This window comes from Oncorhynchus kisutch, linkage group LG6 (genome assembly GCF_002021735.2).
Source record: "Oncorhynchus kisutch isolate 150728-3 linkage group LG6, Okis_V2, whole genome shotgun sequence".
Lineage (NCBI taxonomy): Eukaryota > Metazoa > Chordata > Actinopteri > Salmoniformes > Salmonidae > Oncorhynchus > Oncorhynchus kisutch.
Window position 1 is genome coordinate 46,419,341 of NC_034179.2, and position 26,274 is coordinate 46,445,614.

Below are 26,274 nucleotides of genomic sequence, written 5' to 3' on the forward strand. Positions count from 1 at the left end.
TATTTTTGTCTCGTGTGCCGGATTGAAGTGGCTTCTTGACACCATGCCACCCAAAAGCCACCCGCACCAATGTGACGGAGGAAACACCGTACACCTGCCGACTGTGTCTGCGTGCAATGCACCCGGCCCATCACAGGAGTTGCTAGAGCATGATGGGACAAGGAAATCTTGGCCTGCCAAAACCTCTGCTAACCCGGACGACACTGGACCAATGGTGCGCTGCCTCATGGGTCTCCCATGCATGGCCAATGTGACACAGCCTGGGATCAAACTCGGGTCTGTAGTGACCCCTCAAGCACTTCGATGCAGTGCCTTAGACCACTGTGCCACTCGGGAGGCCGCTGCAAATTGATTTTAACAAACAATTGGTCCCCCAAAAAATGTGTCCCTCCGTTGAATTTCAAAATCCCGAGGTGGACCTCAAGACAAAAAGTTTGCCCACCCATGCCCTGACCCTAATCCTAACCTAACCACTCACCCTAACCACTAACCCCTTACCCTGGTAGTCTATTGGTTTGAGCGTTGGGCCAGTAACCGAAAGGTTGCTGGATCAAATACCTCAGCTGAAGGTAAAAATCTGTTCTGCCCCAGAGCAGAACAACAGTTTCCCCGGGCACCAATGACGTGGATGTTGATTATGGCAGCCCCCTGCACCTCTCTGATTGAGGGGTTGGGATAAATGCAGAAGACACATTTCAGTTGAATGCAGTCAGTTGTTCAACTGACTAGGTATCCCCCTTTCCCTAATTGTAACCCTAACCATTAAGCTTAAAATAGCTTTTGTCCACACGGGGATGTGGCAAATTTTCCTTGTTTTCTCTCCTTGCAGGGACTTTTGGGGATTCTAGGTCCCCACAAGGATAGAAGAACCAACCAACCCACACACACACACATCAATCACTCTGTCTTGCCTGCTGGTGCGTTGCTTTGTTGTGCAGTGCACCCAGTCCTAGTGGAGTCCTGCCTTGGAGGAATGGCTGTGCGCTCTCTGGGGGACGTGGCCAGAGTGGACAAATCATGCTAATTGTCTGGGACAGAAACGGAGTGCTAAACCCAAGATGAAGGCAGAGAGAGAGGCTCTCTCAAAAGCCATAGCCGCTCCTCAACTTTTGCTACTCTGGTGTCTCTTTGTTTTGTCCCAGTCAGGTAAGGGAAACTTTCCCCTGTTTTTGGGAAACACAAGGCAAGGCATTGTGGGTGGGAGGTATTTAGAATGGAGTGGACAAGTAAACGGTTTCTGACAGAGATTTGTTTGTCTGATAGGTTGGACACATACATTTTGTGTTTTTCATATTCTACTCGCAAGAACGTGTTCAATTATGCCTACTTTGTCCATGTCAAACAAGCAAATAAACGTTTCCTTATTATATATTAGCTTACACTGAGTGTACATAACATTCTCTATTGAGTTAGGTAAATCAGCTTTTAGTTTTTTTCCACTTTATCTGTAGAACAATCTTCAATGTGATGTTTTGGTGCCTCTAGGTGAATTCAGAAAGCAGATTGAGGACCTTATTATTGGTTGAGTTTTATTAAAATTGGTTATGAATGTGTTTTCTTTTAATTTTCTATGACCGTGTTTTTCTTTCTGCTTGCATTTTGTATTTATATTTTGATGTGTGTATTTTCTGTAATTTATGAAATGTCGGGTTCATCTGTAAAAGAGACCTTGGTCTCAGTATGACTCCCTGATAAAATAAAGATTCAACAAATAAAAAATAGGCACCGTTGCTTTTTCCATGACAGACGGACCAGGTGAAAGCTACAATCCCTTACCGATGTCACTTGTGAAATCCACTTCACTGCTCTTTTCACCGTCATTGTAAAATAAGAATTTGTTCTTAACTGACTTGCCTAGTTAAATAAAGGTTAAATAAAACATTTACAAAAACATATATATATATCTTTATATATAAATTCCCCGACATAGACTGACCAATTGAATCCAGGTGAAAGCTATGATCCCTTACTGATGTCACCTGTTAAATCCACTTCAATCAGTGTAGATGAAGGGGAGGAGACAGGTTAAAGAACAATTGAGACATGGATTGTGTATGTGTGCCATTCAGAATGGGCAAGGCACAAGATTAAAGTGCTTTTGAATGGGGTATGCAGCACAGGATGCTGCTGAAGGGAGAATGGCATCAAATACCTGGAAACCATGTGTTTGAGGCATGTTACATTTACGTAGACACTCTTATCCAGAGCAAATTACAGTAGAGTGCATACATTTTCATATTTGTTTGTAGTGGTCCCCAATGAGAATTGAACCCACAACCCTGGCATTGCAAGTGCCATACTCTACCAACTGAATCACACAGACCCATTCCACTAATTCCACCCCAGTCGTTACCATGAGCCCGTTCTCCACAATTAAGGTGCCACCAATCTCCTGTGGTATGCATGTAGGTGCCAGGCACACAGGTTTGAGTGTGTCAAGAACTGCAAAGCTTCTGGGTTTTTCACGCTCAACAGTTTCCCCATGTGTATCAAGAATGGTCTACCACCCAAAGGACATCCAGCCAACTTGACACAAATGTGGGAAGCATTGGAGTCAACATGGGCCATCATCCATGTGGAACACTTTTGACACCTTGTGGAGTCCATGCCCCCTGAGGGCAAAATGGGGTGGAACACAATAATAGGAAGGTGTTCATAATGTTTGTACACTCTGTGTATTTTCATTCAATCTGAAAGCACAATGCCATACAGTACAGTAATCCTAAATTACTAGAAAACCATTTTGTAGTCAAATTGATGACACTCAAAAAACAACACATAATCTGTGGATTAAAAAAATTGATGAAGATATATTATTTGTCAGAAAGCAGTCAAAATAGGACCCAGAAAAGTCCTGGAGTAAAATGTACTTTCAATGGACATTCTCCACTGAGAATGATTTTTTCGTCCAGGATGGCTTAATCTGGGTTTGGGAAACCTGCCCACAAGGTTTAGACTTTAACGAGTGTTTGTATTTGACCTCTGTAGAGCCCATGTGGGCACTACACTACTCAAATGTCTTCCGGTTGGTTTAGCAGGTTAGCCAAAGTCCTCCACCAGTATGAATGGTGATGTCATGGAGCCAAACTGCTCTGTGAGAATGGCAATCAGAGGATCCTCCAAGCAGAGAGGATCATGGTGAAAGGGCAGATGTTGGTTGATGAAGGACCTGAGCTCAGGGTATTGAGGTACGACCTAGAAACATAAAGGGGAAGATATACGAAGAATCTATACTTTTGTAAATATATCATTCTAACTTTACATGAGATATATAAAAAAGGTGTGAAGACACAAGCATAGAAAGAGGTGCGATTGTGTTGTCATCAGCAGAATCACTGGGGTCCTCTGTCTCCGGGCTCAGCCAATCGGGGATCTCGTGTATGCTCTGAGGGCTCTTTTCATGGACTGCCAGGGAGGAAGTTGGTCCAAACAATCGCCACTTTTGTCAGCTCATCCCAGCGGTCCCAGAGAACTGCGAGCCGTTACCACGGCGATTCAGTGCTGCCACGCAGGCTCGCTTCAGCACACTCTGCCCCAATGGAGGAGGGGGCCCAGTGCCCACAGTCGAGTCATCAGCAGCCTACCACCCACAACAACAGCCAGCAGAGCTAGATACAGTCATTTGGCTCTCACTTTATTAGCCCACTCTGAACACATACTGTAGGCTATTTCCCTCACAGAGATGAAACCTCTGGTCAATGAACTCAGAAAGTATTGCTGCAAAATCTGTAGGCCATAACTTAGACTGTTTGAAATATGTCGTTGAAATAGCTAAGGGGCTGAGAGGAGGAAGCTAAGCATATGCCCGGACAATGACCTGTTAACGATGAATGGAAAGAAGCATGCCGCTCAATCAAAGACCGCCTAGTTACGGCTGGGATGGTGGTACTGGTGTGGAGATTGTGGACAGTCCAATATTCTTCAGAACACTAACATTCACAGAGTAATGGAATAGGAAAGGCAGTACGTTTCCATTAAAAGTGGGCCAAGTCTCCTTGGGTACACGATCTGGGTAAAGCTTGTTGTTGGATGGTTTGCTACTAGGCCTATTTGAAAGACACTTGTAGCAACCTGAAGTGGCATTGCAGCTAGTGCCCTACCTGTGCCCTACTGCGGTGTAATGTGTCAGTTAATCTGTCTCACATGCGTGTAAATTACATTTGTGTAATTTTACTCAAATCTGATAAGATAAAGAATACAAATATGATTACAAATATGCAAAATACAATATGTATGGTGGTGCTTACACATGTTCCAGGAGACTAGAACCTGAATAAATTGACTAGATACAATAAGGTGGATCTTATACATCCAGTCTGTTCCATCTCCTCTTTGACTAGGAAGTGTCGAGGGGGTCAACATCACCAGCCCTGGCTCCCTGATCCGGGGGACGTTGGGCGGGGAGGCACTCCTCTCCGTCCGCTACAGCAGCTCCAGCCCCGACGCGCCTGTCATCAAGTGGCAGCTGAAGAGGGACGACAAGCCTGTCACTGTGGTCCAGTCCATTGGCACCGAGATCATTGGGAACCTGAGGCCAGAGTACCGGGACCGCATCCTGGTGTTTGAGAATGGCACCCTCCTGCTCCACAACCTCAAGCTCTCAGACGAGGGCACCTACGAAGTGGAGATTTCAATCACAGATGATACATTCACTGGAGAAGGGAGTATCGACCTAACTGTGGATGGTAGGTGGTTCATAGTGTAAGTAAGTAAGCCTTGGAAAAGTAAGACTTGTCCATGCCAGAATGGACCATAGGGTAGTAGCCTATGTCCTTATTCTGTAGCGTGAGGCAGTTTGATATACAAGTACACCCACTGGACAGGATGCTAGTCTATTGCAGGACCTTATCCCTAATCCATCTCTTTAATGCTGAGTGTCAAGCAGAGGCATTGAGTACCATTTCTGGAGTCTTTGGTATGACTCTACCAATTTCAGGGTGGATACTAAGGTCACTAAGTTGGTTGGTGAATAGTCCTCTGTGACATGACTTGCATTAAAGAGGCACTGCTTGCAGGGACTTCTGGCATTGTCTGTGACAATAACCAAAAGCTTTTTGACATTCTTGTTTATATTTCTCATTCATTAGACTGGGCTGAATTGCATGAATTTGCTGAATTTGTATGAATAGGCTGAATTGTCAAGGAAAGTGCAAGGGACAGTAGCCCAAACAGTGTTGAACCTGTGAAGTCATTGTCGCATGGGTCACCTGAGAAGTTGTATATGTACATTAGCTGACTCGTGACACATTTTTTCACCATCATATCAGCATAACCTTTGACCCTGAACGAACAAGAAATCCTAATCTTTTCATTGGGGTATTTCAGAAACATGTGTGACTACTATGCTTCTTCTCCATAGAGCCCATATCCAGGCCTTATGTCCACATGGAGGCCTCCTCAGTGCTGGAGCTCAGCGAGCACTTTACCCTCAACTGCTCCCACGACAATGGAACCAATGCCAAGTACAGCTGGCAGAAAGGCGGTAAACCGCTGACCAATGAGACGCGCCTGCAGTTGTCACCTGACCAGAAGCTCTTGACAATTGTGCGGGTGCTGATGGTGGATGATGACATCTACGGCTGCATGGTGGAGAACCCTATTGGCAGCATGAAGAGCCTGCCCATTAAACTCACTATCTACAGTAGGCTTAACAGTGGAACTATAGGCTTGAACCAGTGGCAATTTAAAGGCACAATCTGCAATCTGGTTTTCTGTAAAATGGCAGCCCCACCACTTGCTTTGCTATAAAGTTGAGGGATGAGGATGGAGAAATGTAGCTAACTCCTGTAATACTCTCGCACTCTCTAACCCATGATATAGGCTTCTTTAGTAAGTACTCACTAAGTAAAATAAAGTTATTTTCATAATTTCATCTCAGAGCGCTTTCTTAGGCGTACAAGTCAGTGGTTCAAGCCTAGGGCATGAAACAAATACTTCACTGAAAAGCAAGTCCTTGTACTTTAGGAAAGGGGTGAATAAAGGCAAATGCAAATCATGATAGCTTCTGTAAAATAAACCCAAGGCTCTCACTCTAGAGGGGGAAAAAACATCATTGTAATGTACCATTAGCAAACAGAATGCGTGGGAGGGAAGTCGATCACTGGCTATACATGCAGTACATGACTACATCACAGAGACATGAGTGTGTACGTGGGAGGACGGGGGAGAAAGTACATACTGTAATTCTGCTTGAACATACTGTTAAGTAGCTCTCCTGTGACATTTATTTTCCTGTGCGGTTACCACCCAAATAGTACCGTATTCCCTATATAGTGCATTACTGTTGACCAGAGCCCTATGGGCCCTGGTCAAAAGTAGTGCACTGAATAGGGAAACAGGTGCCATTTGGGACACAACCTGTGACACTGCTATCCTCCTGAACCTCTTGTGTTCCCCCCACAGGGAGGAGTTCCCTCTACATCATTCTCTCCACCGGGGGTATTTTTCTTCTGATCACCTTGGTTACAGTATGCGCCTGCTGGGGGCCTTCCAAGAAGTAAGAACTAGCTTATTGATGGTTGTCTCACTCGCTACATGTTTCTGGATGCTTCTCTGTCTGTACATCAAATCAAAGTTTATTTGTCACGTGCGCCGACAGTGAAATGCTTACTTACAGGCTCTAACCAATAGTACATAAAAGGTATTAGGTGAACAATAGGTAGGTAAAGAAATAAAACAACAGTAAAAAGACAGGCTATATACAGTAGCAAGGCTATAAAAGTAGTGAGGCTAAATACAGACACCGGCTTAGTCAGGCTGATTGGGGTAGCATGTACATGTAGATATGGTCAAAGTGACTATGCATTTATAATGAGCAGAGAGTAGCAGTAGCGTAAAAAAGGGTTTGCGGGTGGGACACAATGCAAATAGTCCTGGTAGCCATTTGATTACCTGTTCAGGAGTCTTATGGCTTGGGGGAAAAAACTGTTGAGAAGTCTTTTTGTCCTAGACTTGGCACTCTGGTACCGCTTGCCATGCGGTAGTAGAGAGAACAGTCTATGACTGTGGTGGCTGGGGTCTTTGACAATTGTTAGGGCCTTCCTCTGACACCGCCTGGTGTAGAGGTCCTGGATGGCAGGCAGCTTAGCCCGAGTGATGTACTGGACCTCATGCACTACCCCTACTGTTGTTCCATGTACAGAATCTGTTGTTCAATGTGTTTCTATTGGCTAATAGCAGTAATGCCTAATACAAATGTATATGTACATTTTTGTATATATTTTTCTGATACATCAAGGGCTCTTAAAATAAAAAAATAAAATAGCTAAATTATCCTTGGTATGAACATCTTAAAACAATTCCATATGTTAGCTTAGACCCCCCACCCCCTATTCCCTGGCTTAGACAGGGCTTAGACTCTAAAGGGTTTAACAGTTGTATACTGTATCATTTTAGCACACAGTTTAATCTCACATATATTGTACGTTTATTATGCAGAGAACGTCAGAAACGGCAAATGAAGCCCAGAGGTTTGGCAGGCCTGCCAAGGCATTTAATAGAACACCCTGATTATTCCCAAATCAATCATGCAGGTAAGAAAACTAATAATAACTTTTATTTATATTTCCAATTTATTCATAATAATAAAATTTAAAAAATGTGTGCTGCACCAAAGGTGTTCATCCAATGTCTTTTTCATCCTGTTCAGTTCGAGTTTTACCAAAAATTATGACTGAACATGAACGCAAGAATCCAGTGGCACTCTACATCCTCAAAAAGGTAACTCTCGAAATCACAAAGAAATCTGTCACCATCACTATCTGACTCAAAACACAACTAAATAAACCCTTGTCTGAATAAATGTTAATTTATTAAATCGATAAAATGGACAGAGATACTGTGGGGGTTTGTACATTTTTATTTCTCAACCCTCTTTCAGCTGTTAGGATGACCACAGTATCTCAATGTAGAATACAATACAGCCACTACACCTTAGGTATTGTTTGGACCTGTTTAGAGAGCATTGTGTGTGTGTGTGTATTGACTTGGTTCCCCTCTTTGTAGGATTCCCCTCAGGAAGACCATGACTCCCCCGGCAACATAGGCCTGGGCCTCCCCTCTGTACCACCTAGAAGCCCTCCCAGCTACAGCAGCTCCCTGCCCCCCTCCTCACACTCCCCTGACCCCCCTGCACGCTCTTCTCGCAGGTACCCTCGCACCCCAGTCAGCTCCCCCCCTTCACATCACAACAACAAGTTGCAGAGCAAAACCTCCACCCCCTCCCCGCCCCGCACTAGAAGCTCCAGGCGCATGTTCCGCAACCCAGGGGGCATACTACCTGCCCCTCAGTTGGAAGAGCCCACCCCCATACTGGACATCAATGGCACCACTCAGCCCTGATTGTCTATATGCAAGTCCTGGAGAGATGCAGTGTGTGCAGGCTTTTGTTTCAGCCCAGCACTAACACATCTGGCCTAAATTTAAGACCATGATTAATTTAAACATAGGCACCAAAGGGATCAAACTGGACATGAATTTTCTTTTTTCGTTGCAAAATGATTTAAAACAGTTTATTTTCAGTGCCCTAATGAATATGACCCGGGTGTGTTGAAGCTGGGTCAGGAAAAAACGCTTCCCCACACCATGGCCCCTGTGGTCCATGCCTTGGAGCTGCAGAGAGATGTGTATATTTCTGTATGTTCACATGGTGACTGTATGTATGTAAATATGTTTTTATGACGTGATAGTGCAGTAATGTTTGTCTCAGAACCCAACACAGCACTTTAATATTCTCTCCTCAATGGATTTGTAAATACACTGTCATCCTCCACAACTGTATGGGTCAGTTTAGTTTTAAAATTCTGACATGTTAGCCAATTTGTTTATGTTACATTTCATGATGTCCCGTTCTTAAGACCTAAACTGTACAATGTATAAAACCTCTCTTTAAAAAGGTACCAATTTCTTTTAGTACATTTTGTATGGTGTGGATGTTTGTAATTGCACTACTAATCGTCTGTGTTCTTGGTATCATAGTTGAATAATCATTCAATATTTGTTTTCCTTTGTCTAGATTCATAGAATTTGTTAAGAAAACAAAGGATGCACTGTACACATCAGTAGAGATGTTCAATAAAAGGTATGAGGAAGAAATATTTGTCGCCATTTCTAAATTTGTTTCACTTAAAGTTAAACTTTAGGGAAAGTTTGAATGTTTCAGACACTTTGTCCTTAATATTGTTGGTTTGTATTTTTTTGGGGCCATTTATCCATACAGCTTACATAGGGTTTCTTCAGACAGTCATCGTGGTCGACATCAATGCAATCTCTTCATCTCTGTTCACAGGGAATGTTTGTGCCCTGCAATAAAACAGAGGGGACATCATTTCAACACAGTACAGTACAAGCTTTATGTAACTTGTTCCTTTTTGTCTAATGCTCATCATTCTGTTCTCGAACACACAGAGAGAATCTGTTTGCTGATTCACAGTTTCACCAAGAGGACAAAAGCATGCCTGTTCAGTGACGACTGTGGCTTTGTGGTCGAGGCGTGGAGAAGAAAGAAAGCAATTCATCTGCCTATCCCAACATAAACATGAATGAATAAATTGGAGAGTGGAGACAATACACAATTTCTCCACAGAACAGAGATGCCTGGATAACAATTAGGTGTTGTTACCATGTTTTCTCACTAGAAAACTATGTCACTCGCACGACTTGGACTTTTCAGTGGGTCTAAATCAAACAGCCTATTTCTATTACGAGAAATGAGTGAGGAGGTGTGGAGTCAGGCGCAGAGAGCAAAAGATGTGGGAAAAAACACGCTTTAATGTCCCGGAAACATAAGATGAACCAAAAGTAGAAAAACAAATGATCAGAAATATAAACGGACAGCGTGAAACCCAAATACAAACAAAATACACTCAAACAACAAAACAGACTAACAAGCCCGCACGAAACAGAAGCGGGCTGAACAAACTATATATAACCCTCCCCTAACAACCAAACAAGAAACAGGTGATACCAATCAGACAAAACCAAAGGAACACAGAACAACGGATCGGCGATAGCTAGTAGACCGGCGACGACGACCGCCGAGCGCCACCCGAACAAGAAGGGGAGTCACCTTCGGTAATATTCGTGACAATTTCCATAGATGTAAATTAGCAATTTATCTGCAAAAGTATTTCAAGCAGGTCTAACTTGATTCAGCTACTGGAGAAGAGTTTGACAAAATGCATGTGTAGCGGACTAGTGTAGAGAGAGTGACAACAGCCCTATGGTCATGACCTGTACTGCAAAAAAACGTCACGAATAAAGAACCCCAGACACTCTGTGACCTTGGAGATCTATTATTGGAGCTCGAAGCTGCAAAGCAAGATGGCTACCTACCTGGGCTATCATACCTGGAGACATCCAGAGGGGTGAGCCCTATCGTAGAGAAGCTCCCATATGGCCTGCAGGAAACGTGGACATCATATGGTTCAAACGTCAGGCTATAAAACAATGTCACCTTCCATTCTGGGTGTTCGCCAACGTCATCCGTAGAGAAGCCAAAGTCAGGGCAGACCCCAGCTTCAACCTCTTCTCCTCCCATTCGGCACCTGTCAGAAGAGACGAGCAAGACAGACATGGGAAGACAATATCTGTCCACAAAATACAAGTATCTTCAACAGAGAACACGGGGGATCAGAAGAAACCAGCCATTAAATCTGCAAAGTAGATTACGTAGGTCACCAAGCCTCATCCGTTAAAGAAGTGTGGAGGTTTCAGAGAGAAGTCTCTGGAAGACCGCAAACAGTACCTCAAAGAGAACTGTGTGTGTTTTCAGTGCTGCTCTTCCACAAATCATCTCTCCAAGAACTGTAAGGTAACGGTGAAATGCAACGAATGTGAAAGCGGCCGGCACCTCTCAGCACTCCATCCTGGTCCAGCTCCATGGAAGTTAAGCTCATCCCCTTCCTCTTTAGAGCATAGCAGGGAGGAAGAGGAATGAGCCAATCAGGAGGTCACATCTAAGTGCGAGAGCATGCTCCAAGATATGCCTCGTAAATGTGTTCCAGAAGGATGCTGTGAATAATCAAAAAGGATGTACGCTATACTGGATGAACAAAGCAAGATCAGAGTTCAACATCTTCAAGGTCAAAGGTAGTTCATCACCATACACACTCAAGATGTGCGTGGTACTAACAGAGACAGCTGGCAGGACGTGCCGTGGTTACGTTGAGGAGTCAGTCGACGAGAAGATGAGTCTCCGCCTTCCCACGCTCATCGAATTTAACCAAGTCCCTAACAACCACTCAGCTCGCCGCCACAGTCACCTGAGACGCATTGCAGACGAGATCCCACCTCTGGATTCCGATGCCGACATACTTCTCTTCTTAGGCAGAGTTGCCTTGAGAGTACATAAAGTGAGGAACGAAATCAACGGTCCAGACGATGCTCCATTTGCCCAGAAGCTAGACCTAGATTGGGTTGTTGTCGGGGATGTGTGTCTCAGAGGTGCCCGTAAACCATCTCAGGTGAGTTCGTTCAAGACATCCATCTTGGAAAATGGTCGTCCAACCTACTTCAGCCCATGCAACAGTCAGGTTAGGGTGAAAGAGAAGCTCAGTTACGGAGCACCGCAGAAGATCCTTGACGAGCCTAACCTTCAACACAACTCACTGACACTTACCGGAGAGAACCTGGGTCAGCCAATCTTCTGTCGCACAGCTAGCATTCACAAACTTGCACTGTTGATTGACAACTCAAGATTCCTTCAGATCACGGACAACGAGGTCTGCCAAGACAACTCCAACAGCTGGGTCGCACCCTTTCCCTTTCAGAAACCCAGATGATGGTTGCCAAACAATATGGAGTATGCTTACAGTCGTCTCACCTCACTCCGTCGTACTCTAGCAAAGCAGGCTCAGATGAAGGAGCAATTCGTAGAGTTCATGCAGAAAACGCTCATCAACGACCATGCATAGGTAGCTCTACCAGGAAGGTCAAGAATGCTGGTACCTCCATTTGGAGTCTATCACCCGATAAAGCCAGACCAGAGCGATGTGGTGTTCAACTCAAGTGCACCATTCAAAGGAGTCTCCCTCAATTATGTACTCCCCACAGGCCCTGATCTCAACGACAGCCTGTTGGGGTACTCATGAGGTTCAGGAAAGAACCTGTGGCCATCATTGCTGATATCCAGCACATGTTCCACTGCTTCGGGATGATGGAGGATCACAGAGACTTCCTTTGCTTCCTGTGGTATCGCAACAATTGTGGACTACAGAATGCGTGTCCATGTCTTCGGCAATAGCCCGTCCCCTGTTGTCGCCATATACAGTTGAAGTTGGAAGTTTATGTACACTTATGTTGGAGTCATTAAAACTAGTTTTTCAACAACTCCACAAATTTCTTGTTAACGAACTATAGTTTTGGCAAGTCGGTTAGGAAATCTACTTTGTGCATGACACAAGTAATATTTCCAACAATAGTTTACAGACAGATTATTTCACTGTATCACAATTCCAGTGGGTCAGAAGTTTACATACACAAAGTTGACTGTGCCTTTAAACAGCTTGGAAAATTCCAGAAAATTATGTCATGGCTTTAGAAGCTTCTGATAGGCTAATTGACATAATTTGAGTCAATTGAAGGCGTAGCTGTGGATGTATTTCAAGGCCCACCTTCAAACTCAGTGCCTCTTTGCTTTAAATCATGGGAAAATCTAAAGAAATCAGCCAAGACCTCAGAAAGAAATTGTAGACCACCACAAGTCTGGTTCATCCTTGGGAGTAATTTCCAAACGCCTGAAGGTACCACGTTCATCTGTACAAACATTAGTACGCAAGTATAAACACCATGGGACCACGTAGCCACCAAACCGCTCAGGAAGGAGACGTGTTCTGTCTCCTAGAGATGAACGTACTTTGGTGCGGAAAGTGCAAATCAACCCGAGAAAAACAGCAAAGGACCTTGTGAAGATGCTGGAGGAAACAGGTACAAAAGTATCTATATCCACAGTGAAACGAGTCCTATATTGACATAACCTGAAAGGCTGCTCAGCAAGGAAGAAGCCACTGCTCCAAAACCGCTATAAAAAAGCCAGACTACGGTTTGCAACTGACATGTTCACAAAGATCGTACTTTTTGGAGAAATGTGCTCTGTTCTGATGAAACAAAAATAGAACTGTTTGGCCATAATGACCATCGTTATGTTTGGAGGAAAAAGGGAGAGACTTGCAAGCCAAAGATCACCAACCCAACCGTGAAGCACAGGGGTGGCAGCATCATGTTGTAGGTGTACGTTGCTGCAAGAGGGACTGGTGCACTTCACAAAATAGATGGCTTCATGAGGAAGGAAAATGATATTGATATATTGAAGCAACATCTCAAGACATCAGTCAGGAAGTTAAAGCTTGGTCGCAAGTGGGTCTTCCAAATGGACAATTACCCCAAGCATACTTCCAAAGTTGTGGCAAAATGGCTGAAGGACAACAAAGTCAAGGTATTGGAGTGGCCATAGAAAATTTGTGGGCAGAACTGAAAAAGCGTGTGCGAGCAAGGAGGCCTACAAACCTGATTCAGTTACACCAGCTCTGTCAGGAGGAATGGGCCAAAATTCACCCAACTTATGTGCAAAGCTTGTGGAAGGCTACCCGAAACATTTGACCCAGGTTGAACAATTTAAAGGCAATGCTACCGAATACTAATTGAGTGTATGTAAACGTCTGACCCACCGGGAATGTGATGAAAGAAATAAAAGCTTAAATAAATCACTCTACTATTATTCTGACATTTCACATTCTTAAAATAAGTGGTGATCCTAACTGCCCTAAGACAGGGAATTTTTACCAGGATTAAATGTAAGGAATTGTGAAAAACTGAGTTAATATGTATTTGGCTAAGGTGTATGTAAACTTCCGACTTCAACTGTATACGGCCTAAGGAGTACTGCCAAGGAAGAAGAGGATGACTTTGGCCTCGATGTGAGAAGGTTCGTCGATGACACACTGAAGTCATTCGCTACCGAAATAGAGTCCATCAGTGTCCTAGGTCGAGCATAGGAAATGCTTGCGTTATCCAACCTCAGGTTGCCTCCAACAGTCCTGTGCTGATGGATGCGTTTCCCACTGATGACAGGGCAAAGGACATTAAGGATTTAAACCTCTTCACTGTTGATCTCCCCTTACAGCACAGTCTAGGAGTGTCTTAGAACATCGCAGCAGACACATTCACATTCCAAGCCATAGACAACAAGAAGCCATTCACACGGAGGGGAATGCTCTCTACGGTTAATAGCCTATATGATCCACGTAGCCTCCTAGCCCTGTCACCATAAAAAAGGCAGGCTATTCTTGAGAGCTCTCTATGCTTGCATAAGATTGGGATTCACCCCTTCCCGCAGACATGGAGGAGAAGTGGAACAAATGGAGAGATTGCCTTCAAGACTTAGCACCTACATGTCTTCCTCTACCTCTAATAATCAGCTCAAGGAACTTTGTCTTCAAATACACATGGTTAGCAGATGTTAATGTGCGTGTAGCGAAATGCTTGTGCTTCTGTTTCCAACAGTGCAGTAATATCTAACTACTAATCTAACAGTTCCCCAACAACTACCTAATACACACAAATCTGAACGGGGTGAATGGGAATATGTACATATAAATATATGGATGAACGATGGCCGAGCGGCATAGGCAAGGTGCAATAGATGGATAAAATACAGTATATACATGTGATTTGATGTATGATATGTAAACATTATTAAAGTGGCATTGCTTAAAGTGACTAGTGATACATTTGGCCAGTGATTGGGTCTCAATGTAGGCAGCAGCCTCTCTGAGTTAATGATTGCTGTTTAGCAGTCTGATGGCCTTGATAGAAGCTGTTCTTCAGTCTCTCGGTCCCAGTTTAATGCACATGTACTGACCACGCCTTCTGGTTGGTATTAATGTGAACAGGTAGTGGCTCGGGTGTTTGTCGTCTTTGATGATCTATTTTGCCTTCCTGTGACATCGGTGCTATAGTTGTCATGACCTGACTGCCCTCGACCAGCACAAAAACATCCTGTGGCGGACTGCAATAGCATCGAATAATCCCCGCGATATGCAACTGTTCAGGAAAGTCAGGAACCAATACACGCAGTCAGCTAAGCTAAGGCCAGCTTCTTCAGGCAGAAATTTTCATCCTGTAGCTCCAACTCCAAAAAGTTCTGGGACACTGTGAAGTCCATGGAGAACAAGAGCACCTCCTCCCAGCTGCCCACTGCACTGAGGCTAGGTAACACGGTCACCACCGATAAATCCATGATTATCGAAAACTTCAACAAGCATTACTCAACGGCTGGCCATGCCTTCCACCTGGCTACTCCAACCTCGGCCAACAGCTCCCCCCCCCCCCCCCCCCCCCCCCCGCAGCTACTCACCCAAGCCTCTCCAGGTTCTCCTTTACCCAAATCCAGATAGCAGATGTTCTGAAAGAGCTGCAAAACCTGGACCCGTACAAATCAGCTGGGCTTGACAATCTGGACCCTCCATTTCTGAAAATATCCGCCGTCATTGTCGCAACCCCTATTACCAGCCTGTTCAACCTCTCTTTCATATCGTCTGAGATCCCCAAGGATTGGAAAGCTGCCGCAGTCATCCCCCTCTTCAAAGGGGGAGACACCCTGGACCCAAACTGTTACAGACCTATATCCATCCGGCCCTGCCTATCTAAGGTCTTCGAAAGCCAAGTCAACAAACAGGTCACTGACCATCTCGAATCCCACCGTACCTTCTCCGCTGTGCAATCTGGTTTCAGAGCCGGTCACGGGTGCACCTCAGCCACGCTCAAGGTACTAAACGATATCATAACCGCCATCGATAAAAGACAGTACTGTGCAGCCATCTTCATCGACCTTGCCAAGGCTTTCGACTCTGTCAATCACCATATTCTTATCGGCAGACTCAGTAGCCTCGGTTTTTCTGATGACTGCCGTGCCTGGTTCACCAACTACTTTGCAGACAGAGTTCAGTGTGTCAAATCGGACGGCATGCTGTCCGGTCCTCTGGCAGTCTCTATGGGAGTGCCACAGGGTTCAATTCTCGGGCCGACTCTTTTCTCTGTATATATCAATGATATTGCTCTTGCTGCGGACGATTCCCTGATCCACCTCTACGCAGACGACACCATTCTATATACTTCCAGCCCGTCCTTGGACACTGTGCTATCTAACCTCCAAACGAGCTTCAATGCCATACAACACTCCTTCCGCGGCCTCCAACTGCTCTTAAACGCTAGTAAAACCAAATGCATGCTTTTCAACCGTTCGCTGCCTGCATATGTGGACATCTATAAGTACCTAGGTGTCTGGCTAGACTGTAAACTCTCCTTCCAGACTCATATCAAACATCTCCAATCAAAAATCAAATCTAGAGTCGGCTTTCTATTCCGCAACAAAGCCTCCTTCACTCACGCCGCCAAACTTACCCTAGTAAAACTGACTATCCTACCGATCCTCGACTTCGGCGATGTCATCTACAAAATAGCTTCCAACACTCTACTCAGCAAACTGGATGCAGTTTATACCAGTGCCATCCGTTTTGTCACTAAAGCACCTTATACCACCCACCACTGCTACCTGTATGCTCTAGTCGGCTGGCCCTCGCTATATATTCACCACTAGTGGTGTGGGGGCTGTGCTTTGGCAAAGTGGGTGGGGTTATATCCTTCCTGTTTGGCCCTGTCCGGGGGTGTCCTCGGATGGGGCCACAGTGTCTCCTGACCCCTCCTGTCTCAGCCTCCAGTATTTATGCTGCAGTAGTTTATGTGTCGGGGGGCTGGGGTCAGTTTGTTATATCTGGAGTACTTCTCCTGTCCTATTCGCTGTCCTGTGTGAATCTAAGTGTGCGTTCTCTAATTCTCTCCTTCTCTCTTTCTTTCTCTCTCTCGGAGGACCTGAGCCCTAGGACCATGCCCCAGGACTACCTGACATGATGACTCCTTGCTGTCCCCAGTCCACCTGGCCATGCTGCTGTTCCAGTTTCAACTGACCTGAGCCCTAGGACCATGCCCCAGGACTACCTGACATGATGACTCCTTGCTGTCCCCAGTCTACCTGGCCATGCTGCTGCTCCAGTTTCAACTTCCACCTGACTGTGCTGCTGCTCTAGTTTCAACTGTTCTGCCTTATTATTATTCGACCATGCTGGTCATTTATGAACATTGAACATCTTGACCATGTTCTGTTATAATCTCCACCCGGCACAGCCAGAAGAGGACTGGCCACCCCACATAGCCTGGTTCCTCTCTAGGTTTCTTCCTAGGTATTGGCCTTTCTAGGGAGTTTTTCCTAGCCACCGTGCTTCTCCACCTGCATTGCTTGCTGTTTGGGGTTTTAGGCTGGGTTTCTGTACAGCACTTTGAGATATCAGCTGATGTACGAAGGGCTATATAAATAAATTTGATTTGATTTGATTTGATATTCGTCGCCAGACCCACTGGCTCCAGGTCATCTACAAGTCCATGCTAGGTAAAGCTCCGCCTTATCTCAGTTCACTGGTCACGATGGCAACACCCACCCGTAGCACGCGCTCCAGCAGGTGTATCTCACTGATCATCCCTAAAGCCAACACCTCATTTGGCCGCCTTTCGTTCCAGTTCTCTGCTGCCTGTGACTGGAACGAATTGCAGAAATCGCTGAAGTTGGAGACTTTTATCTCCCTCACCAACTTCAGACATCTGCTATCTGAGCAGCTAGCCGATCGCTGCAGCTGCAGCGGCCACTGCAGCTGTCTATCGGTAAATGGCCCACCCATTTTTACCTACCTCATCCCCATACTGTTTTTATTTATTGACTTTTCTGCTCTTTTGCACACCAATATCTCTACCTGTACATGACCATCTGATCATTTATCACTCCAGTGTTAATCTGCAAAATTGTAATTATTCGCCTACCTCCTCATGCCTTTTGCACACAATGTATATAGACTCTCTTTTTTTCCTACTGTGCTATTGACTTGTTAATTGTTTACTCCATGTGTAACTCTGTTGTCTGTTCACACTGCTATGCTTTATCTTGGCCAGGTCGCAGTTGCAAATGAGAACTTGTTCTCAACTAGCCTACCTGGTTAAATAAAGGTGAAATAAAAAAAAGAAAAGAAATGAAGGGCAGATGCTGTAGCTAACCTGAAGGTCACCACTCAAGATGAAAAAGTGAAGTCAGCATTGTCTTTGGCAAGGCAAAGCTGGCTCCTCATCCAGAACTCATTATCCCCAGACTGGAACTATGTGCAGTCGTGCTGGCAGTCGAGATCGCAGAGTTGATAGTTGAGGAGGTGGATCTGAAGTTTGACAGCATCACATACTATTCGGACAGCAAAGTGGTGCTTTCTATTTCCACTACCAAACAAGGTGGCCCTACGTCAATGTGAGCAACAGAGTTCAGCATATCCGGCAATACACGTCCCCAGACCAATGGCAGTACATGCCCACAGATCTAAACCCAGCTGACCATGGATCTAGATCCGTAACAGTAGCTCTCCTCAGCAACACAATATGGCTGTCAGGACCAGCCTTTCTACAGAATCCGGCCCTGCACTCCTCCTAACCTCTAAAGTTTTTGACCTTATCAACTCTGCTTCTGATATACGGCCACAGGTGACAACTAATGTCACTCAAGTCTCCAAGAACTTGCTGAGTTCCAAATGCTTTGAGCGTTTCTCCAAGTGGAACAGTCTCATAAGGACAATAACACTCTTAATCCACATAGCTCAGACCTTCTCTCAGCCTGCACAAGAGAACAGCTTCCACGGATGGCACATCTGTCTGAAGATCCCCACTGAAGAGGAGCTGGAAAGAGCCAAAGTCCTTGTGATAAAGAGTATCCAAGACAAATGTTATGCAGAGCAATTTAGGTGCAGAGCAGCAGAACGCAGTCTTCCTATTGACAGCAGTCTACGAAGGCTGCATCCTATCGTAGACAGTGACAGACTGCTCGATTCGGCTTCCAACTCTGAGCAATCTAAATTAGGAACAAACTATGTCAACCGCATCATCATTCCAGGTCATCACCACCTGGCAACCTTGCTTGTGAAACATTTCACAGAGGGTGCCATCCGAACAGATGGACTCTGGTTGGTTGGAGCTAAGAGATGTATCAGCGGTGCACTCATCAAGTGTGTCACATGCAAGAAGCTCCACGGGAAGACGGAACACCAGCAGATGCTAGAACTGCCAGCTGAGCGGCTACAGGTAGGACCAACTTTCACCTTCGTAGGCGCGGACGTTTTCGGCCCATGGGAAGTGGTCTCACGCAGCACCAGAGGAGGACATGCCAATATCAAAAGGTGAGTGGTGATGTTCCCGTGTATGTGCACAAGAGCTGTACACGGAAGTAATTGAATCATTAAGTGCTTCAAGCTTCATAAACGCCCTGAGAAGATACTTCTCAACTAGAGGCAAACCAGATACGTTCAGATTGCGATACAAACTTTGTTGGTGCTTGCCGAGACCTGAGTATGGATGGATCAAACTCCAGTTCAGAGAGTGTTGAGAGGTACAGTTGAAGTCGGAAGTTTACATACACCTTAACCAAATACATTTAAACTCAGTTTCACAATTCCTGACATTTAATCTAAGTTAAAATTCCCTGTCTTAGGTCAGTTAGGATCACCACTTTATTTTAAGAATGTGAAATGTCAGAATACTCAATTAGTATTTGGTAGCATTGCCTTTAAATTGTTTAACTTGGGTCAAATGTTTCGGGTAGCCTTCCACAAGCTTCCCACAATAAGTTAGATGAATTTTGGCCCATTCTTCCTGACAGAGCTGATGTAACCGAGTCAGGTTTGTAGACCTTGCTCGCACACAGTTTTTAGTTCTGCCCAGAAATCTTATATGGGATTGAGGTCAGGGCTTTGTGATGGCCATTCCAATACCTTGATTTGGTTGTCCTTAAGCCATTTTGCCACAACTTTGGAAGTATGCTTGAGGTAATTGTCCATTTGGAAGACCCATTTGTGACCAAGCTTTAACTTCCTGACTGATGTCTTGAGATGTTGCTTCAATATATCCACATAATTTTCCTTTCTCATGTTGCCATCTATTTTGTGAAGTGCACCAGCCCCTCCTGCAGCAAAGCACCCCCACAACATGATGCTGCCACCCCTGTGCTTCACGGTTGGGATGATGTTTTTCAGCTTGCAAGCCTCCCCCTTTTTCCTCCAAACATAACGATGGTCATTATGGCCAAACAGCTCTATTTTTGTTTCATCAGACCAGAGGACATTTCTCCAAAAAGTACAAACTTTGTCCCCATGCGCAGTTGCAAACCTTAGTCTGGTATTTTTTTAAGGCGGTTTTGGAGCAGTGACTTGAGTTGATTTTAACAGGGACAGTGCACATTAATCACCCGCAGTCCCTGGGCAGGTTATTAAAAACAATTACAATATAGACAATAGCAACATAGGACAAGCAAGACATAGCATACAGACAGAGCAACAATACAAAATTCATAAAAGCAACAATACAAAATTCATAAAAGCAACAAAGTGTTTCCACACCTCACTTCTTCCTTGTTGAGCGGCCTTTCAGGTTATGTCGATTATAGGACTCATTTTACTGTGGATATAGATAATTTTGTACCCGTTTCCTCCAGCATCTTCACAAGGATCCTTTGCTGTTGTTCTGGGATTGATTTGCACCAAAGAACGTTCATCTCTAGGAGACAGAAAGCGTCTCCTTTCTGAGCGGTATGATGGCTGCGTGGTCCCATGGTGTTTATACTTGCATACTATTGTTTGTACAGATGAACGTGGTACCTTCAGGCATTTGGAAATTGCTCCCAAGGATGAACCAGATGTAACGGCCATTGTTGGTGGAAGAAGGTGAGGACCAATGCGCAGCATGGCATGGTATGTGTTCATGATGTTAATATTTAATGAATCAAACTGAACAGTGAAATACAAAACAACACCGTGACCGAAACAGTTCTGTCTGGTGCAGACTACAAACACTCAACAGAAAAGAATCACCACAACTCAAGGGCGAAAACAGGCTACCTATGTATGGTTCTCAATCAGGGACAACGATTGACAGCTGCCTCTGATTGAGAACCATACCAGGCCAAACACAGAAATCCCAAATCATAGAAAAAAGAATATAGACTGCCCACCCCAACTCACGCCCTGACCATACTAAAACAAAGACAAAACATAGGAACTAAGGTCAGAACGTGACACCAGACTTGTGGAGGTCTACAATTTTTTGCTGATTTCTTTTGATTTTCCCATGATGTCAAGCAAAGAGGCACTGAGTTTGAAGGTAGGCCTTGAAATACATCCACAGGTACACCTTCAATTGACTCAAATTATGTCAATTAGCCTATCACAAGCTTGTCAGGATTTGGCCAGGATTGTTCCGGTTTTGGCCACTAGATGCCCCCCTTGTGCTTTTTTTACGCTTTTGTTTTCCCCTGTTTCCAGATGATTATTTGCACCTGTGCCTCGTTTCCCTTGAATGTATTTAAACCCTTAGTTTTCCTCAGTTCTTTGGTCTGTGTTTGAATGTTAGCACCCAACCCCAGTGATGCTGTAAACATGTGGTACTCTCTTGTGGTACTCTCTTGTGGTACTCTCTTGTGGTACTCTCTTGTGGTACTCTCTTGTGGTACTCTCTTGTGGTACTCTCTTGTGGTACTCTCTTGTGGTACTCTCTTGTGGTACTCTCTTGTGGTACTCTCTTGTGGTACTCTCTTGTGGTACTCTCTTGTGGTACTCTCTTGTGGTACTCTCTTTTTGTTCTCGTTGATTTATTTTTGATTATCTTTTGAGGCTTTTCCCCTGCTCTACCTACCTCCTTGTGGATTTACCTTTTCTCTTGGAATTACTTTTGACGTTGTGGAGTTATATTTTGCCTGAAGTACTTTCCTTTTTATTTTATTAAAACACCGTCTCAAGTACTGCTGTGTCTGCCTCATCTTCTGGGTTCTGCCAACTATTAGTGGCTCAGTTTGCTAAGTGACTGTTTCTCACACCGGAGACCCGAGTTTGTAACCGGGTCCTGACAAAGCTTCTAAAGCAATGACATAATTTTCTGGAATTTTTCAAGCTGTTTAAAGGCACAGTCAACTTAGTGTATGTAAACTTCTGACCCACTGGAATTCATCAGACAGTTAAATAATCTGTCTGTAAACAATTGTTGTAAAAATGACTTGTCATGCACAAAGTAAAGTCCTAACCGACTTGCCAAAACTATAGTTTGTTATGAAATGTGTGGAGTTGTTGAAAACATGTTTTAATGACTCCAACCTAAGTGTATGTATACTTCCAACTTCAACTGTATCTCCAATAACATAAATGTACCTGGGTGTTCAACCCCCCTCACTCATCCCATATGGGTGGTGCATGGGAGCGGATGATTGGCATTGCACATCGTATCCGCGACTGCATGCTCCTCCAAGGTGAATCTTCATTCCTTACACACTAAGTCCTGTCAACACTGATGGCCAAGTTCACTGCTGTGATAAATGCCAGACCTCTCATCCCAGTATCTTCACACCCAGAATCACCCCTCATCCTCACTCCAGCTATGCTCTTGACCCAGAAGACTGGTGTCCCCACTCCTCCACCAGACAAGTTCGGGGAAGTAGAACTCCACAAGCAAGAGTGGAAGCATTGTGACATATTGTGTTGCCAGACCACCTCAAACATTTTAAGCCATAATTGTGCTCTATATACCAATTATTTATGGAGATATTGCCATGTGAATCGTGTCCAAAACGGCTCTATGGAGCTGGTTGGTGGTCATTTTGGAAAACTGAGTATAAATAGGGTGCAATGCTGCAGGAGTGCAGCGGAGTGACTAATCAATGTCTCACAGGATCACTTAATTAATGATTCATTCATTCATTAGTAATCTGCATAACAGCCTGAGAGAGAGTATTCAGACCCCTTTCCTTTTTCCACATATTGTTACGTTACTACCTTATTCTAACATGTATTAAATTATTTTTTTCCCCTCATCAATCTACACACAATACCCCATAATGACAAAGCAGACACAGGTTTTTAGATATTTTTGCAAAAAAAAATGGAAATATGACATTTACAGTGCCTTGCGAAAGTATTCGGCCCCCTTGAACTTTGCGACCTTTTGCCACATTTCAGGCTTCAAACATAAAGATATAAAACTGTATTTTTTTGTGAAGAATCAACAACAAGTGGGACACAATCATGAAGTGGAACAACATTTATTGGATATTTCAAACTTTTTTAACAAATCAAAAACTGAAAAATTGGGCGTGCAAAATTATTCAGCCCCCTTAAGTTAATACTTTGTAGCGCCACCTTTTGCTGCGATTACAGCTGTAAGTCGCTTGGGGTATGTCTCTATCAGTTTTGCACATCGAGAGACTGACATTTTTTCCCATTCCTCCTTGCAAAACAGCTCGAGCTCAGTGAGGTTGGATGGAGAGCATTTGTGAACAGCAGTTTTCAGTTCTTTCCACAGATTCTCGATTGGATTCAGGTCTGGACTTTGACTTGGCCATTCTAACACCTGGATATGTTTATTTTTGAACCATTCCATTGTAGATTTTGCTTTATGTTTTGGATCATTGTCTTGTTGGAAGACAAATCTCCGTCCCAGTCTCAGGTCTTTTGCAGACTCCATCAGGTTTTCTTCCAGAATGGTCCTGTATTTGGCTCCATCCATCTTCCCATCAATTTTAACCATCTTCCCTGTCCCTGCTGAAAAAAAGCAGGCCCCAACCATGATGCTGCCACCACCATGTTTGACAGTGGGGATAGTGTGTTCAGGGTGATGAGCTGTGTTGCTTTTACGCCAAACATAACGTTTTGCATTGTTGCCAAAAAGTTCAATTTTGGTTTAATCTGACCAGAGCACCTTCTTCCACATGTTTGGTGTGTCTCCCAGGTGGCTTGTGGCAAACTTTAAACAACACTTTTTATGGATATCTTTAAGAAATGGCTTTCTTCTTGCCACTCTTCCATAAAGGCCAGATTTGTGCAATATACGACTGATTGATGTCCTATGGACAGAGTCTCCCACCTCAGCTGTAGATCTCTGCAGTTCATCCAGAGTGATCATGGGCCTCTTGGCTGCATCTCTGATCAGTCTTCTCCTTGTATGAGCTGAAAGTTTAGAGGGACGGCCAGGTCTTGGTAGATTTGCAGTGGTCTGATACTCCTTCCATTTCAATATTATCGCTTGCACAGTGCTCCTTGGGATGTTTAAAGCTTGGGAAATCTTTTTGTATCCAAATCCGGCTTTAAACTTCTTCACAACAGTATCTCGGACCTGCCTGGTGTGTTCCTTGTTCTTCATGATGCTCTCTGCGCTTTTAACGGACCTCTGAGACTATCACAGTGCAGGTGCATTTATACGGAGACTTGATTACACACAGGTGGATTGTATTTATCATCATTAGTCATTTAGGTCAACATTGGATCATTCAGAGATCCTCACTGAACTTCTGGAGAGAGTTTGCTGCACTGAAAGTAAAGGGGCTGAATAATTTTGCACACCCAATTTTTCAGTTTTTGATTTGTTAAAAAAGTTTGAAATATCCAATAAATGTCGTTCCACTTCATGATTGTGTCCCACTTGTTGTTGATTCTTCACAAAAAAATACAGCTTTATATCTTTATGTTTGAAGCCTGAAATGTGGCAAAAGGTCGCAAAGTTCAAGGGGGCCGAATACTTTCGCAAGGCACTGTACATAATTATTCAGAGCCTTTACTCAGTACTTTGTTGAAGCAACTTTGGCAGCGATTACAATGTTGAGTCTTCTTGGGTATGACGCTACAAGCTTGGCACACCTGTATTTGGGGAGTTTCTCCCATTCTTCTCTGCATATCCTCTCAAGCTCTATCAAGTTGGATGGGGAGAGTCGCTGTATAGCTATTTTCAGGTCTCTCCAGAGATGTTCGTTCAGCTTCAAGTCCGGGCTCTGACTGGGCCACTTAAGGACATTCAGAGACCTGTCCCGAAGCCATTCCTGCACTGTCTTGGCAGTGCCCTTAGGGTCGGTGTCCTGTTGGAAGGTGAACCTTCAGCCCAATCTGAAGTCCTGAGCACTCTGGAGCAGGTTTTCATCAATTATCTCTCTGTAATTTGCTCAGTTAATCTTTCCCTGGATCCTGACTAGTCTCCCAGTCCCTGCCTCTGAAAAACATCCCCACAGCATGAGGGGTTTCTTCCAGATGTGACGCTTGGCATTCAGGCCAAAGAGTTCAATCTTGGTTTCATCAGACTTTCATCAGATTTTGTTTCTCATGGTCTGATAGTCTTTAGGTGCTTTTTGGCAAACTCCAAGTGGGCTGTCATGTAAAAGTGCCCAAGCCGCCTCCCGGGTGGCGCAGTGGTTAAGGGCGCTGTACTGCAGCGCCAGCTGTGCCACCAGAGACTCTGGGTTCGCCCCCAGGATCTGTCGTGACTGGGAGGTCTGTGTTGCGACGCACAATTGGCCTAGTGTTGTTAGGGAGGGGTTGGCTGGTAGGGATATCCTTGTCTCATCGCACACCAGCGACTCCTGTGGTGGGCCGGGTGCAGTGTGCGCTAACCAAGGATGCCACAGTGTTTCCTCTGACACATTGGTGTGGCTGGCTTCCGGGTTGGATGCGCGCTGTGTTAAGAAGCAGTGCGGCTTGGTTTGGTTGTATATTGGAGGACCCCTGACTTTCAACCTTCGTCTCTCCTGAGCCCGTATGGGAGTTGTAGTGATGAGACAAGATAGTAGTTACAAAAAAAAAAATTGGATACCATGAATTTGGGGAGAAAACAGGGTAAAAATTCAAAAATATATATATATTTAAAAGTGACCAAGCCAATCATTTTACTGAGGAGTGACTTTCCATAAAGGCCTGATTGGTGGAGTGCTGCAGAAATGGTCGTCCTTCTGAAATGTTCTCCCATCTCCACAGAGGCACTCTAGAGCTCTGTCAGAGTGACCATCGGTCACTTCCCTGACCAAGGCCCTTCTCCCCCGATTGCTCAGTTTGGCTGTCGGCCAGTTCTAGGAAGAGACTTGGTGGTTCCAAACTTCTTCCATTTAAGATTGATGGAGGACACTGTTCTTGGGGACCCTCAATGCTGCAGACATTTTTTTGGTAGTCTTCCCCAGATCTGTGCCTCGACACAATCCTGTCTCGGAGCTCTATGGACAATTCCGACCTCATGTCTTGGTTTTTGCTCTGACATGCACTGTCAACTGTGGGACCTTATATAGACAGGTGTGTGCCTTTCCAAATCATGCCCCATCAATTGAATTTACCACAGGTGGACTCCAATCCAGTTGTAGAAGCGTCTCAAGGATGATCAATGGAAACAGGATGCACCTGAGCT

At 44.6% G+C, this 26,274-nt stretch overlaps 1 protein-coding gene across 1 annotated transcript; it reads left to right on the forward strand.

Moving 5' to 3' along the window:
* Positions 1–917: 917 nt before the first annotated feature.
* Positions 918–9,089, forward strand: LOC109892918 (hepatocyte cell adhesion molecule-like). Its single transcript, XM_020485802.2, has 7 exons — positions 918–1,146; positions 4,341–4,685; positions 5,360–5,641; positions 6,403–6,496; positions 7,438–7,532; positions 7,649–7,719; positions 8,005–9,089. Exons 1-7 carry the CDS (start codon positions 1,059–1,061, stop codon positions 8,338–8,340), a joined length of 1,311 nt encoding a protein of 436 aa, XP_020341391.1. The 5' UTR covers positions 918–1,058; the 3' UTR covers positions 8,341–9,089.
* Positions 9,090–26,274: the final 17,185 nt, after the last annotated feature.

Coding starts and splice junctions, on each gene's coding strand:
- LOC109892918 (XM_020485802.2), top strand. CDS start 1,059: ATGAAGGCAGAGAGAGAGGCTCTCTCAAAAGCCATAGCCGCTCCTCAA. Junction 1,147..4,340: donor CTTTGTTTTGTCCCAGTCAG/GTAAGGGAAACT, acceptor CTCTTTGACTAG/GAAGTGTCGAGGGGGTCAAC. Junction 7,720..8,004: donor CACTCTACATCCTCAAAAAG/GTAACTCTCGAA, acceptor CCCTCTTTGTAG/GATTCCCCTCAGGAAGACCA.